The sequence below is a fragment of the Pogona vitticeps genome, chromosome 3, assembly GCF_051106095.1.
Source record: "Pogona vitticeps strain Pit_001003342236 chromosome 3, PviZW2.1, whole genome shotgun sequence".
Taxonomy (NCBI): domain Eukaryota; kingdom Metazoa; phylum Chordata; class Lepidosauria; order Squamata; family Agamidae; genus Pogona; species Pogona vitticeps.
This window is the reverse complement of record NC_135785.1, coordinates 900910-916209: the sequence shown is the minus strand read 5'-3', so window position 1 is coordinate 916209 and position 15300 is coordinate 900910. Positions and strand designations below refer to the sequence as shown.

General features: G+C 51.7%; 1 protein-coding gene across 1 annotated transcript in view; it reads right to left on the bottom strand.

The window, feature by feature from the left end:
• Positions 1 to 12952, bottom strand: part of ATP13A5 (ATPase 13A5) — a 33261-nt gene extending 20309 nt beyond the window's left edge. The window contains exons 1-12 of the mRNA XM_072993284.2: positions 12884 to 12952; positions 8963 to 9136; positions 8726 to 8866; positions 7689 to 7759; positions 7514 to 7594; positions 6484 to 6553; positions 5054 to 5188; positions 3105 to 3177; positions 2708 to 2839; positions 2282 to 2452; positions 1333 to 1490; positions 76 to 264 (exon numbers count right to left, since the gene is read on the bottom strand). Of these exons, the coding sequence (XP_072849385.2) occupies positions 76 to 264; positions 1333 to 1490; positions 2282 to 2452; positions 2708 to 2839; positions 3105 to 3177; positions 5054 to 5188; positions 6484 to 6553; positions 7514 to 7594; positions 7689 to 7759; positions 8726 to 8866; positions 8963 to 9136; positions 12884 to 12952 (1464 nt within the window). The remainder of the gene's footprint in view (positions 1 to 75; positions 265 to 1332; positions 1491 to 2281; positions 2453 to 2707; positions 2840 to 3104; positions 3178 to 5053; positions 5189 to 6483; positions 6554 to 7513; positions 7595 to 7688; positions 7760 to 8725; positions 8867 to 8962; positions 9137 to 12883) is intronic.
• Between the last annotated feature and the right edge of the window lie 2348 nt (positions 12953 to 15300).

Genomic DNA, 15300 nt, shown 5'->3' with positions numbered 1-15300 from the left:
AAACCTCTCTCCCTCTCTGCTCCATGAGGGCTCCAACCCGCCACCCCCCCCAAAGATGTCCTCCTTGGGCCGCACCTTGTCAAAGCACACCAGGTTGATCTGCCCGCAGATGTTGATCCTCTGGGGGCTGATGCAGAAGATCTTCTTCTTCTTCAGCCTCCTCTGGGCGTAAACGATGCCGGTGGTCAAGGCGACCGGGAGCGCTGGGGGCACAGCACACGTCAGCAGGAGGATGGCCATAATCACGGTGTCGGACACCGGTTGCTGGAAAATGGAAAAACCCAACACAACACGGAGCGTAAGTGTGAAGTCTGAAGGAGGGGGAGAGATGGTGACTCATCCCCAGATGTGGCAGAAGGACACCGGATGGAGCCTGCCACGGAGAGTCAGGGCGGAGGGAGACTCCAGGGAGGACTGGAGGACACGGCAGAGGGAGAACCAAAGCAACAACAAAGGGGTGCAAGTTTCTTCTGCAAAGCAGGGATAAGGGACGGGTTCGCACTCTGGTTTCCAACCCACCACAAGGCCACAGAGTCCTCATCTACGGCGAGGAAGCATTGCTACCCTGCTGTCACTCAGCTCAGGCCCCCATAGATCAGTGTCTCCCCAAAAGATCACAGCAGGTAGGTATCCTGCCAAACTATTCAGATCAATGCCTTCAGCCCAGGCAGAATGAAAGCAAGGCACTCCGTTCCGGCATGAGGGTGAATCCCATGCCCCCACCCACTCAGCTTCCTAGACTGTTGGCAGTGCTCAGACACGGCACCCTTCTGGCCCCTTGGCAGGGTCATTGTCAACTCCGAAAAGTTAACGGCTCTCAGGCAACTGAGCAGAGGACAAAGAAACCAGAGAGTTTCTTGGAGTGGAATGATTTACAGTATTTTGAACTTAGAAATCACAGATGCAATTGTAGGTGCCCAAAAATCAGGGGACGCAGAACACAAAGGATGACCAGCTGTCCTATACCTTTGGCTGGCATGATATTCACTCCTCTATCTACTTAAGGCCAAAAACTCTTTTCTATTCCTTGAGAGGCTTTTTACTATGCATGAAGGGGTCTGCACTATGTTAGCTTGATACATGACTTTACAGTTTTACTTCCAATGAGCACAGTGGGCTATCAGAAAGAGAGACCTCATCTTCTAAGATCTAGAAGCAATTAAAATCCGTTTCAGCTGAACTCTGAAGGGGGTGGTGGTGGCTCAGGAATGCCAAAAAGCCAACTAGGTGAGGACTCAAAGCATACGCGTTTCACTTGCTTAGAACTAATGGCAATCGGTTAATATATTTTGTGGGTTGTATTCACTTCACAGCTGTGTTGCCAAAACGTACCTTGTGCTTTGTGTAGACACAGGCTGCATATACCAGCCCCACAATGCCAATCACGACCAGGAACATAATGAATTTGAAGGCCTCTCTGTGGAGCTTGAAGTTCAGTGGTTTTGGGTAGAGGATGGACCTCACCAGGTCTCCCTTGGCGGTGTTGAAACCTGCAGCAAAAACGTTGAGTGGGGTCGGTGAATAGAGCTGGCCTGCATGCGGGTGGCAGAGGAGAAAACCCCCAGAAGGCAGCAGGATCCCCTCCTGGCCTGGGATTGCCTCGCACCGCAAAGGGACTCTGACCTCGTGGGCACCAGCAGAAGACACCCTATATTACTGGCATGGCTCCTTCTTAAACAAAGGACAAGGCCCAGCTGTATATCACATCAACTTCTTTATTATATTTGCAGGAGGAGGAGGAGAAAGAGGGAGACGTGGAGGCAAATCGCAGGCTGCTCTGCTCCTAGTTGCTCATTTTATCCTCTGCTGGATCCAATAAGACCTATGGCAAAGGGATCGCCTGATCCATCCCAAACTGGGACCCACGGCAGATGGAAACCTCCCATTAATGCCTCTTGTCCAAACTGGTGTCTCCCATTCCTTGGTGGCCAACCGCTCCTCACACTGAGCCAGTGCTTCCCAACCTGGGTTCCCCAGATGTTCTTGAATTGCAGCTTCCAGAAATGCTGGCCAGCACTGGTGGTGGTGAAGGCTTGTGGGAGTTTTGGATCAAGAACATCTGGGCACCCAAGACTGGGAAGCTTTGCATTGCCAGGGCATGGGATTCAATGACCCTGAGGGAGCCCAGCCAGTTCTGCAGCCCTGTCCTTCTGGGCTCCGCCTCACGCTTCCACCTACAACGGCAACTTCCCGGTCTTCCTGATGCCCCCCTTTTTCATGTATGAAGGAGCTCCTGGCCTCACGGTGAAAAGGAGCCAAGCCACGGATCCGTTCAACTCACCCGTCTGCAGCACAACCGCTATGGCTGGTCCTTTGCTGGCCCTCCTGGTCTGGATGATCTCCGTGCCGCAGAAGAGGACGTGGCGCCGGTAATCCTCCGTGCTGTGCTTCTTCCAGGGCAGGGTCTGGTCAGCGTGGGGCAAGGAGGTCTTGGTCACCGGGACACTTTCGCCTGCAAGGGCCGCACGGATCACACCAGGCTCAGGGCAACTCAGCCTCATTGGCAACCGGACCAGCGACCCCCATCAGGAACCGCCCCGGTCCTTTCCGCAGCTGATCAGGATCAGACCCTGTGGCTTGGCCAGGTCTTCTTTCTCTGAGCCAGAGGCGACCTTGGCCCATGGCAGGGGAAGCAGTTGGCCAGGGAAAAGAAGGTCCAAGCTGGACAGGTGGGAGGGGGCAAGGGGGCAAGGGGGGGCCTCCGTACCTGTCAGCATCCCCTCGTTGACCACGCAGCCTCCCTCCAGCAGGATGGCGTCGCAGGGCAGAGAAAACTTCTGCCCTTCCAGGAGAAGGATGTCCCCGGGGACTAAGTGGCAGGACTCCATCTTCTGGGCACCTAGAGAGAGAGAGAAAAGGACGACGGGTGCAGGAGGGGGACACCTTAGAAATGAGTCACGGGGGCCTTTTGGGGGGCTTCTTGGCTGACCTCCCCTGGGAGGTGGTCTAAAAGTGGAGGAACAGCCGTTGGGAGACCCTTTTTTGTGGGTGTCTGCAGTTCCCCCCCACCTGTGTTGAGAGATGCTTGGACGAGAAGAGGCTGGTGTGGAGGGGAAAACCCAGAAGCCCCCTTCTCCGTCCCCAGCCAGGGTCCCGCCACCTACCTTCGTACTTAGACCAGGCTGTGACCTCGACCCTGTTGTGCTCCTCCACCAGGTTGTGCAGTTTGACGGATTGCTGCAGGAAAGAGGAGGAGAATAGGCTTGAATGGGCATTGGGGGGGTGGGCTGGACGGTCCTCTCAGCCTCAGGGCAGGACGGAGGCCGGACAGAGAAATTCAGAGTCCACCACCACTTGGGATCTGGTCCCCTGGCAAACCTAAGGAGCAGTTAATCTCTCTCCCTCCCTCCTTCTCTCTCCCCCCCATGCCTAAATTACTTAACACAAGGAAATGAAATTTAGGATTCCCGGGTGGAAGCAGGCAGGAGAAAATCAGCACAACTGGTTTTGTGGCAACTCTTGGCCAAGAAGCACCACAGACACGGGGAAAGGTGTGCCCGTCCCTCCTCGATTGTTCCCAAGGTATGTTACTTCATTGCCAGGTAAAGATGAACAACAACCACCACCGTTGCCGCTGCAGCCGCATGCCAGTTCCAGCTGCTAAGCGTTTCTAGCCACAGAACTCAGGGATGGTCTATCCGTCCCTCCTTCCGCTGGAGCCCAGAGACCCGCCGTCTTGCCCAAGGCTACACCGGTGGCCGGAGATAAAAGCCTCACCATCCACACAGATCCGCTTGACAGCACACCTTAACCTACTTAATAAACCGCTCAACCTGGCGCCAGGCCCTCTTGGGTGGCCTACCCCCCCCCCCCAATACCATGGTGGAAATTATGACGCAGTTATCCTCCTGGAGATGAAAGCCGAGGTTACGAGCAGGCTGGGCTCGTTTTCATCTCTGGTCCTGGGTCAGAAGTGAGGAGCGCTGTCTGGGGCTCTCACCCCTTCCTCAGAGGCCCGGATCATCCTTGGCCTTTTTAGTTCAGCCTTATTTTCTTAAGTTAGACGTTGCTCTGTGTTCCAGGGCGTTTCATCACGGATTGTTGGCCAAAACTTCTGAGTCTGGTGTTAGGGGCTGAATTGAAGACCTCCAGCCATTCACACATTTAGCCCAGCATGGCCAGCTCAGATGGACAGTGCTCAGGATCTCAGGAAGACCTCGCCCATGCCTTCATCATTTCTGAAGTGGAGGGGGCAGGTGGAGAATGAACTCAGAGCTTCCTGTACACAGAGCGCAAATGCGCGCAAATGCCCGGCTTCTCAGCTGCTATGGGTTCTTCCCTCCCTTTCTTGAATTCTTGCTTCTTTGTTGAAGCTCAGCCATTTTCTTGGAAAGTGTCAGGCACAGAAGATTGTGAGCAGGCTTCGCCACTTACCTGCAAAGGGCCAGGAGCCGTCTGGACGGATCCTGACTCGCTCTGTGTGTGTGCTGTGCCCTAAGGTGACCCAGCTGGCTCTCTCAGGAACCCAGCCGGCTCAGCCAGCTGCAGAGACACCCCCAGAGACGCCTCAAGCACTGGCATTCTTCCCGGCCATAATTTGAGGAATCTCTTCTCCTCCCCCAAACAACACACCACACAAAGGGTGCCACGTTCATGCGTTTGCGGTGCGGCTGGAAAGGAATGCTGGCTGGCAGCACCTTTCCAAGCTCTTTGGAGCAGGAGAAGAGCGGGTTGAAGAACAAGGTGGCCATGGCCAGGAGTTTCCGCCCCCATCCTGTCAGAGAGAAAGTGTGTGTGTGTGGGGGGGAGGCTTAGCCTTTGGCGTCCCCAGAGGAGGCCCTTTCCACAGACCCAGGAGCCATCTAAGAATTAAGGAAAGGACAACGTGGAACCTTGTGCGATAAAGAGCCCCCTCACACCCTACGGGCCACAATCTGTTACCCCCTGAGAGGCTGGACCATCGGCACCTTCTCACACGCGGTGGTGCTGAATTCCATCTCAGCACAAGAGGTGTTGGGGGGGGGCAGATTGAGGGCCAGGGCAGTCTCTTCTCTGGGCATTGCAGAGGAAGAGCGGGGGGGGGGGGCAAATCCCGTCCAAGAGGGAGACTCACCTGTCGAAGGTCATAGATGGTGACCACAATGGAGATGACGGTCAGGATTAAGATCGCACTGGCATACTCGTAGTATCCCTGGGACAGCCAGAGAGTCAAGGTGAAGGCTTGGAACAGGTAAAAAGGGTTCAGAACCTGCCGAGAGAGCACAGGGCCAGGCAGCACCCATTCAATGCACCAGGCTACTTCTGGATTGAGGTCCAGGAACCGTCTGGACGGATCCTGACTCACTCTGTGTGTGCGCTGTGCCCTAAGATGACCCAGCTGTCCTCTCTCTGCCAAATGAAGGTTGCGACACGTCAGAGGCACAGGTCCATCGCACGCTCCTCACTTCTCACGCCTCTGACTCGCTAGGGCTCCCCAGCTCAGAGGCAGAAAGCCTCCCCCCGAAGTGGGTCAGCTTCCGCAGGCCAAGCCTCCAGGCCTCCATGGGTCTGTGGCCTCTCCCTGGACCTCTCCTCGAACTGTGGAGCCAGGAAGAAGGGAGCTGGGCCCCCTCGGCAGCCTCAGGACACCCTGGCGCCAGATCTCTTTCAGGACATCTGGATTTGGCTAGGTTGCATCTTACTTGAATCTTTCCCCTTGGGTCCCAGGCAGAGAGAGAGAGAGAGAGAGAGACGGCGACCGTCAGCGGACAGTCACAAACTTAGGGAAAGGAAAGTGGTGTGGCTGCTAGGAGAGCCCTCGGTTTTGCCCTGACTGACCCCACCTTCTTCCCTGCTGAAATAAAAGAAACCTAAGAGTGCTTCAGTGAGATTCGACAAGGCCCATGCCACACTTCAAGAAAACGCAAGAAAGAGGGTCCCATCTGGAGGCAGCCACCCGTCTTTTGCTGATTCAACAAAACAGTATGTGCAATAGTGGCAGCTGAAGAATTTAAGATCGGCATTATATTTTTTTAAATGCATTTTGCTCCAGTAACCCAAGGAATTCCATTCACAGCCCTCTCCGTGCTGCTGCTGCTCACGCCACTCCTCTCTCCCTCGACTGCCTTGGTGGCTGGGCCTGCTTCTGGGCATTTATTCTGTGAAGCAGCACGTATGGGAAGAGGGCTGCTTAAAAAGGCAAACCAGTTATGATAACCTGCCTCCTCCCAAAGGCTCCCGTCGTCCCAGGTGAGAGAAGAGACTCCCTTGAGCCGGTGCCCTCCAGATGCCCTGGGCTGCAATGCCCATCCATCTGCCAACCTGTTGATCCTGGCTGGCTCTGGGGGTTGTCGCCAGGCAGGTGGGGCAGGACTCCATTGGTGGGGATTCTGACCTAAAGGCATCTGCACCGTCTGTTAAAAGGCAGCCAAGCTCCACCTTGTTGCAAAAGCCCTTTTGCTGCTCTCTCAAAGCCTGCCAAGCTAGAGGAGCCTGTCGGAAGTTGTTGAAAGTCCCCGGGGGGGGGGGGGGAATCAGGGGGTTTCTAGGAAACCACTTGGTTACCTCTTTAAAAAGCAGATTCCAGACGGGGCGGATTTCTATTTCAATTGTGTTTGGCCCACACACCAGCCTCCTGGAAAAAAAAAGAAAAAGAAAAACAGGTGAAAAGGACAGCTTGCTTACCTATAACTTGGATTTCCTCCGGTGGCCATCTGTCTGCGCGGGGACAGTGGAGGGAGAGCGTCTTCCCACTTCTTCCCTTAGGCTCTAGAAGAGCCCACCAAAACATTGTCTTTAAGGTGTCACAATATTTTTTCTCTTGTTTTTTTTAATTTGTCTGATATACTGATAAGTGTGACAAAGTTATAACCAATTGGATTGTGTTATCTAAGTAGATCATAAAGCCAGCTCAAAAAAAGGGTAAACATTCATTCTCAATTAATAAGGATTTGGGCCAGTTTGTGACTTTCCCCTTGAAAACTCTCCAAGGGGACACACTTTCACTTTCCCAGTGTCTCCCAGTATGATCAGATGGCGGGAAAGGTGTCCGTCTGGTCCCACTGGAAAGGTTCACTTTAATGGGCGCAATCTCCTTTAAACAGACCCTTTTGTCTGCAGGAGAATCGCCCCAGCCCAGCCCTCAAAAATAAAAAGCCCTACAGCTAGACCAAAACAAACCCAGCTTGAGCAAGGATGGAGCTCAGGCTGAAGTATGTATTCCCCCATTGCATTGTGTGATCACCGGGAAATACTAGATCACACAGACTTGCTCCATAAGCAGTTCTAATTGTGACCTATTTCCTCATTTAGTCACGCTCTCAGTCATAGTCAGTAATCAAAGCTGGGGAAATGGAAAAATAGTCTTGAGAGCCAACATCATGCCAGAGATTCTTACAGACACCAGATTTTCCTGTTAAGTTTGTTTCTAGGGACAGACTTGAATGGGGGATCCCACAATCTTGCCCACTTCCAGAATTCCAGAGAAGTGAAGGAAGGTTGAAAAGGGAAGGGGAAGAAAGGAGAGAGACCCTGCGGGGACCTCCCTCGTCTCAGGCACTGACCAGTAGGGTCTGCTCTCCCCTACGGACCCTACCTGAGGTCCTTCTCTTTCTTCGTCAGCCCATCTCCGAATTTGCGGTGAATGTCCGAACAGGTGTTGCTGTCCTCAAGTGACCTAGAAAGGAGGCAAAGCAGAAAAGTGGACAAACGTCCCAGAAGGGGGAATCTTGGGTCCTTCAGAGTCTCCTGATCATAGACGAGACACTCACCCGACTCTGACAAACTCTTTCCCAAGGATGTCCCAGACGTAGCGGATTTTCTGTGCCTGGATGTACCTCACCTACAGGAGTGGCACATGGACAAGACAAAGGTGGGATTAGGAGAAGCCTGTATTGATCAATGGCTGAAAATATGGCAAAGTAACATAAAACTTACAAGATTGGTTAACCTTAAAGAGAACATATATAAAATGTTTTATAGGTGGCACATGACCCCAGAAAAACTGTCAAAGATGTATACAGATGTACCAAATAAGTGTTGGAAATGTGAAACACACGTGGGAAGTTATTATCATATGTGGTGGTCATGTGGAATAGCGAAAAAATACTGGAAAAGAGTACATGTTATGTTACAATAAATATTGCTCTGCAATGTGCCATTAACCCCAGAATTGTTTTTATTGAGTATGATACCTGACAATACGGATAAGTCAAAGCAACATATAGTTGTGTATATTGTTATGGCAGCTAGAATTTTAAATGCTAAAAATTGGAAAAGTCCGACGGTACCGAAACAAGAAGATCTTATTGAAAAAATACGGGAAATAGCCGAAATGGACATTTTATCAGAAGTCATGAAGGACTACCCCCTACAAAAGGCAACAGAAAGATGGGACGTATTCAACAAATGGACTAAATTAACAGGCAGCGTGTAAATAGCATAGATTGAAATGAGAACTTAATCTAGAAGGCAGAAAAGAGTAAACAGAATAACTTAAAACTTTGATATGGCGATAAGTATAGAATGGTTGTTAGTATGTTATTGTCTTTCTTCTTCCTCATAAATTCCAAGTCCGCTTTTCCCTTTTGTCACCTCTTATGTTAAAAAAAATAAAAATCTTGGGGGGGGGGAAGGAGAAGCCTGGACATTTCCAGAGGTGCCACCCGCTCCATTTGGCCCGCCTCCACCCTCAGGAGGATTCAGGACCTGGTCTACTCTTCTCCCAAAAGGAAGCAAAGGAGAAAAAGCTTGGAGGCCCCTCTGGATGTTCTCCTTCTTCACATCTTGAGGGCCAGAGAAGGCTTACTTTCAAGTCAGGCTTCCTGATGGCTCTGGTGATGACGGATTCGTGGTCGGCACTGAAGAGGTGGTCCAGCTTTTCACTCTCCAGGACCTTCGACAGGTCGAGCAGGATCACCTTCTTCTTGGTGCATTTCTGAAATTCATCCTAAGGAAGGGGAGCACAGACACCTGCTCAGGCAAGAGGGGGGACTTCCTGCCTTCCAGCACAGAGGAGAGGACGGGGAAAATGCAAGCCACCTACCGTTGTTCGTAGCAGGACGGTGTTGGCTTCCTCCAGGTCACACGGCCGGCAGGTCGCCCAGACGCCCCACTCGGGCTTCCAGTAGAACACCAGCCAGAGGGCTCCACAGGAGAGGACGTACCCAGCCAGGCACAGCGCCTTCCAGAAGCCCTGAGTTCTGTAGCCGAATATCTCCTGTGAAGAAGACCAGGGTCAAGCGCCTATACCTCCAGGTTTCTTGTTCAGAGGGGTAGCAAACCAGAGAAATACCTGACCGCTGTGGTGTAGCGGGTTCCTGGGGGTCTCCTGAACCCCCTGTCCTACATGGCAGCTTCCCTGGATCTTCAGCCTGGTCTGCTTTCTCTCCACCACAGTCAATGCCTTTCCTGCACCAGCCTCACCTTCCTGATGGCAGGGATTGACTGGGAAAGAACGTGGTTTTCTCCCTGTGGCCCAGAAACCCTTGCTCAGTCTTGCTTTCCCCTGAACCTTGGAAGGCCCTCCAAGATGGGTCATCCTGTTCAGTGCTTCCAGCGCCTCCTGCTCAACCAGCCTTTGAGAAGGGACCTCAGTTGGCCCTGCCCCAAGGACTTTCCTCCTTCTCGTCCTCCTTCCTCTGACTTTCTCTTGCTCAGCTCAGCTGACTTGTAGTATTTCTGAGGCCCCACTCCTGCCCTTCTCCTTCCCTCAGCCAGTCCCTCTTCCCCTGGAAACCCACATGCTTGGCCAAATCTCCCCACACCTACCGAGGAGCCCCGCTAATGTTTGCTTCATTAGCACAAGTTCCGTAATCACACCAGCCCCAACTGTAGACTGCAGCCAGCTGCGTGACTGTCCTTAAAAGGGGGTTGGACCTGCTCCCAGGCGAGGCTCTCCGGGGCTACTAGAGAGCAGTGGCTGCATGTTATCCCCAGCACCATCCAACGTGGCACGAGGCCGGGACCTTGACCTTGCCTGGGAACTGAGGCAGCCACATCCTGCTGTGGGGACATAAGCTTGGGTTAGGGGGGCCCTTTGCCTCTTCTTATGCACCTGCACATGTTCGGCCCCTCCCTGGGGAATGTCTAGGAAGAGCCTGGTGCCCACATTTGCAGCATCCCATGGACAAAAACAGGGATGCTTGGACAGGCTAAGAATATCTCCCATCTATCGCCTTCCTTCACCTTGGCTGTTCAAGTGGCCAACACCTGGGGGGGGGGGACTCTTGGAGGTCTGTGTTAGGAGGAGTTCTGCCAAGGGAGGCTATGCCAGACAGAACCTTGCGGGTAACGGGGTCATCCTATGCAGACCCACTCAGAACCAGGTCCCACAGAGCTTAATGGGACATAGGCATCCTTCAGTCTCAAGAGATGATGGGAGCATGCTCAGAAGAGAGGACTTGGAACAGCGTCTAGTGTGGCTGAGAAGGCCAATTCGAGAGTGACACAATCCCTTCCACAGTGAAGACAAATACCATCTGTCCCCTGCTAAAAATTCCAGCTCGTGCTAGGACTACTCTATATGGAATTTTGTCCAGGTGATACCAAAATGCATCTGCGACAACACCTATGGAACGTGTCCAGCTTCCTCTCCGGCTGTGCACAAAAAGGGTCCAGGACTCACTGCAGTAGAGGAGTGTGCTCAGGAAACAGGCTCTATAGACCTGGATCTTGGTCTATGGGACATAACGTCCAAGTGAATATAGGTCACCAGCTAGGGTTGCTGTATTCCAGTTCTCCAGGTCTGCCTAGATTACTTTCCACATTATGCTAAGTAGCTAATGTTACTGTTTGTTCGTTATGTAGACAGAGCAGTTTGCTGATTGCATTGTTTCTAACTCACCCTTTTTCAGCACCTTGGCATCCTTTCTGTCGTAAGCGCTGATCAGAGCGTGCCAGCAACTTGGAAGGGTTAGAGTGCTGGATTTGGAGTAGTAAGACCCGCCCCCCCATTTACATCCCTGCCACTCTCTATCAGCCAAATCTACCTTACAGGTTGTTTCTGGGAGAAAATAGGGAGAAAGAGCCATGTAAAGCAGCCCTTTACCTAAACCAGTGGCTCCCAACCTTGGATCTTCAGATGTTTTTGGACTACAATTCCCAGAAATCCTGGCCAGCACTGCTAGTAGTGAAGGCTTCCAGGGGTTTTGGTCCAAGAACATCTGGAGACCCAAGGTTGGGGAAAACTGGCCTAAGGTATCTAAATTGCATGTCTCCCAGTGGGGTAGGGAGAAGAGGACGCAAGAAAACAGGCAGGAGCTTAGCCTGCGTCCTGGAGACCAAGCAGTAGTTGATGGCACTGAGTTTCACCCTTCCTTCCCATCTCAGGTCACAGCCCTTTATTCCCCCTATTTTTATATGTTTTCACTAATCATAAATAGATAAATATAAACAGAGCACGTTACCATGGTCTCTCGAGACTGAAGGATGCCTACTAGTATGCACATTCACCATGTGTAAGATGTGTTTAATTTACTGGGATACATGTTAGAGGAAATAGCTCAAAGAGCTACTGCCAAGACCATTAAATGCAGGACTAGCCCTTCCAAAAAGGATGCTATCAATTCCTCAGTATCTAAAACCTCTTTCCACAAACTTAACATTTACAGCCACCACAAAGACAACAATCTGAAGAACAACAGCGCCAGCAACGACAAACTTCCCAGGGTTTCCTCTTCCTCCTTCTCTTGCTTTTTCCAGTCGTTCCCCTACTCAGGCTAGCATCCAACTCAGCTCCCAGCTAACATCCCAGAGCGATGCAACAGGTAAAAAAGGTCAAACAAGTGAAAACAAAAGGTAGATTATTTTTTCTCCATGGCAGGGCTAGCCTAACGTTTAAATATCAAAGTGTGGCCTCAACTTGATCTTTCTTTCACTCTGTATCCATCATGATTTGAGAAGCCATGAGATATTTGGCATTTGAAAGAGCATCGCCCAGTGAAGAAGCCAGAAAGCTGTTTCGGCAGGAGCCCTCCTTAGACCTTGGTGGCAGCGTGCTCTACTCTGCACACGGGATGTGCCTGAGGTCCACCGGTTGGTCCTCCTGGATGGCTCTGTGTTGACAATTGGCAAACAGCCATCCTGACCGGTCAGCCACAGGCAACCTGATCCTCCTTGAATCTGCCCAAACTCCTTCTAGTAGAGGGCCCTCCCCCACCACCAAATTCGGCACCTCCTTTGTTTGCCCTGAGAAGAACCCATTCTTTTTATCTGTTAGCTTCACTCCAGGAGCCCAGTGGGTTCTGGTTGTATTAGAGAAGGGGGAATAACGGAATAATGTTTTGCAAAGACAAAGCTGCCCAAAGCAGTTGTGCCTGGTTTTGGAGGGTGACTGAGGCCAGCCCAAAGATCTTCTCTGAGTCAGTGGGACCAGAGACCGACCACTGTGCTCCAGCTCTCTCTCTATTACAGATAAAGCCCCGCCACCTGAAGGATAGTCTTAGTTCCAGCATGACTGGCAAGGACTTCTCTTCAAGAAGCTCCCCACCCCCACCCCAATGCAGCATCTCTCCCTCCCAGAGAAAGCTGGGGGAACCAACCGAGTCTGCCGTCTTTCCTGCCAACCTCTTAAAGCCATCCCAAACTGCACATTCCTCCCAGGGAGGGCCCAGAAGGAATGGGAAGGGTGAATTCCTTCTGATTATTCTCTGCCTGGAAAACCCTGGAAAGAGTTGCCCTAAGTTAGAACTGACTTGACGACACACCACTATTATTAGATTCCTGGCAGCTCCTCCAATGGCCCGAGGAGAAAGCAAGAGGTTGTCAAACAAGACTCAGAGAAGATCATCTCCTTCCTCTCATGTGCCGGTTCTGGCAGACACTTGCCACCTGGGGAGCTTCGGATGAAGAGCCAAGATGCTCCTGGAGCCCAGCCGTTCTCCGTGGGGGCCAGGGTGGCCTCTCCGGAGAGTTACCTGGAAAGGACTCCCATTTTGGAAAGAGGGCATCCCGGGGGAAGGCTTACCATCTCGTCCTCCTTCCCCTGGCAGAGGAGGGCACGGTGGCCGTCTCCCGGAGGAGGCTTCGCTGCCATCTGGCTCGGCCGCCGTCACTCTCTGCCGGGTCCTCTTCCTTGGAGGTGCAGGAACCGTTGTGGCTCCGGCTGCAGCTGATCTGAACCCAGGGCAGGAAGCACCTTCCCCGTGGGGCTGCCGGCTCCCTTTAAGCCTCCCAGCGCACACACCCTTTCTGGGGTTAACCCTGTAGCTGAGAAAACCTGTTCCATTTAATGAGCCTCTCGGGCGTTCAGCCTTACGCAAGTCCTTGCTTTGTACTTTTTCTTCATGGGGGCGGCTGCTGGAAACACTGCCCATCAGGTCCTGGCCAGTGCACTCCCTCCTTCCCTGTTCTATTACAGCAGAGATGGCGAAGGTGCACAGGAATATAAACAAAAGCAACACTCAAAAGCAACCCAGAAAACCAAGGCAAGGCAAGGAAAAAAGGGGATCAGAAAAGGAACCAAGCAAACAATCACTGCCTTCACCCTTGGTTATCTTGCCTGTGACTTGAGATCTGTAGGGGAGAACCTTCAGGCGGGCGGGTGGGCTGGTTGGTTGTTTGGTTGTTTGGTTGGTTGGTTTGCTGCTCATTTACATAGACAAAGGTTTTGCCTCTCAACGGAAGGATAGAGAGGTGAGGGCCAAAGAAGCCTTCCGAGGAAGACAGATCCAGACTCAGGGAGCAGCCACTGAAAAGGCCTGCTCTTGTGCCTGCACCAAATGAAGTCCAGAGACGTCCAACACTCCACTTTGCCCAATGAGATGTAGTATCTTTCAGCTTGTGACATCAGATACGGGAGACAGAGCACTTGACCGCTGTCAAGCCACCACCTCCTCCCTTGACCCTTGCCCAGCCTGGCTAATCTAAGCAGCCAGGCCTATAACAATTGAATGGGCCACAGCAATAAATAATGGGTCTCTCCATGAGGGCAAGGTTCCCCTCAGTGGTAGAGTTGCCCTCAGGCAATGGAACACCCCACCCACCATAGCTGGCCTGGCCCAGAGATGCTGGAGTCCAAAAAAACCCCTCCCACCTCCCATCACATGGAAGTTAGATCAGAATAAGGGTGTGTGGTGCTTTGGAGCGCCAATGAAGACTGAACGTCTCTGCCAGGCCTTTGGACCAACAGCTCCGTCAGTGCGTCAGAATGGAGAAAATGCAAAGGTGAGGCCTCCTACATTTGGGCAAGGAGAGAACATTGTGTTTTATTGGATTTCATAAGGATGGTGACATGTATATTATGACCTCCCTCCACCAGCAATTTGCTTTAAGACGAAGAGCAGCATGTCTTAACCATTTTAAGCACATGCTTAACCTATGGAATTCATGACCATCCAAGGCCAGATGCAACCCCAACCCAGATAGCTAGGAAGGTGGTAAAGCCAGATTGATGGAAAACTCGTCCTTGTGAACATCAGTGGAATGCAGAGATGGGCAGAAAGGTGCTGCTGTTCTATTCTTGTCCTACTTGTGTGTTTCCCTAAGGCCAAGGATGGGAATGTGTTGCCCTTCCAGATGCTGTTGGCCCACAACAACAATAAAGGTTTTGGGCCACCCCTCCCTTCAGTTGGAGCTGCTGCTGCAGAGGAACAGTGGGAGGGGAGGGGTGGCCCAAAAGCATCTGGAGGCCGACATGTCAGTAGTCTCTCCCACAACAGCTGTCTGGTTGGCCATGGAGGGAGGACTGGTTGGTTGGTTGGTTGGTTGGTTGGTTGGTTGGTTGGTTGGTTGGTTGGTTGGTTGGTTGGTTGGTTGGTTGGTTGGTTGGTTGGTTGGTTGGTTGGTTGGTTGGTTGGTTGGTTGGTTGGTTGGATGGATGGATGGATGGATGGATGGATGGATGGATGGATGGATGGATTGGATTGGATTGGATTGGATTGGATTGGATTGGATTTATAAACACCCCCATTTATTTATTTATTTATTTATTTATTTATTTATTTATTTATTTATTTATTTATTTATTTATTTATTTATTTATTTATACCCCACCCCTCTAGACCATGTCTACTCGGGTGGTTTACAAGTTAAAGCTTACACTGGAGGTCAAGGTTGGACATTGTTCTGATCCTTCAGGGCACCTCTCTGGTTCTGGAGAAGGCATAGGTGCCATTGCACAACCATTATCTTCTGCTGGTTGGCCAAGATTCTGCGCTCCCTGTTGGGCCATTGGAAGGGGGGGTCTGCACGACACAAAAGGAAAACAGCACAGGGACTCTGTGAGGCAGGGTTACTCCCCTGGTGACTTTATTATTTATATCTACTCGTGTATTACATTTAAAGCCCACCCTTCAGCCAAAGGCAGTTGGTTGGTTGGTTGGTTGGTTGGTTGGTTGGTTGGTTGGTTGGTTGGTTGGTTGGTTGGTTGGTTGGTTGGTTGGT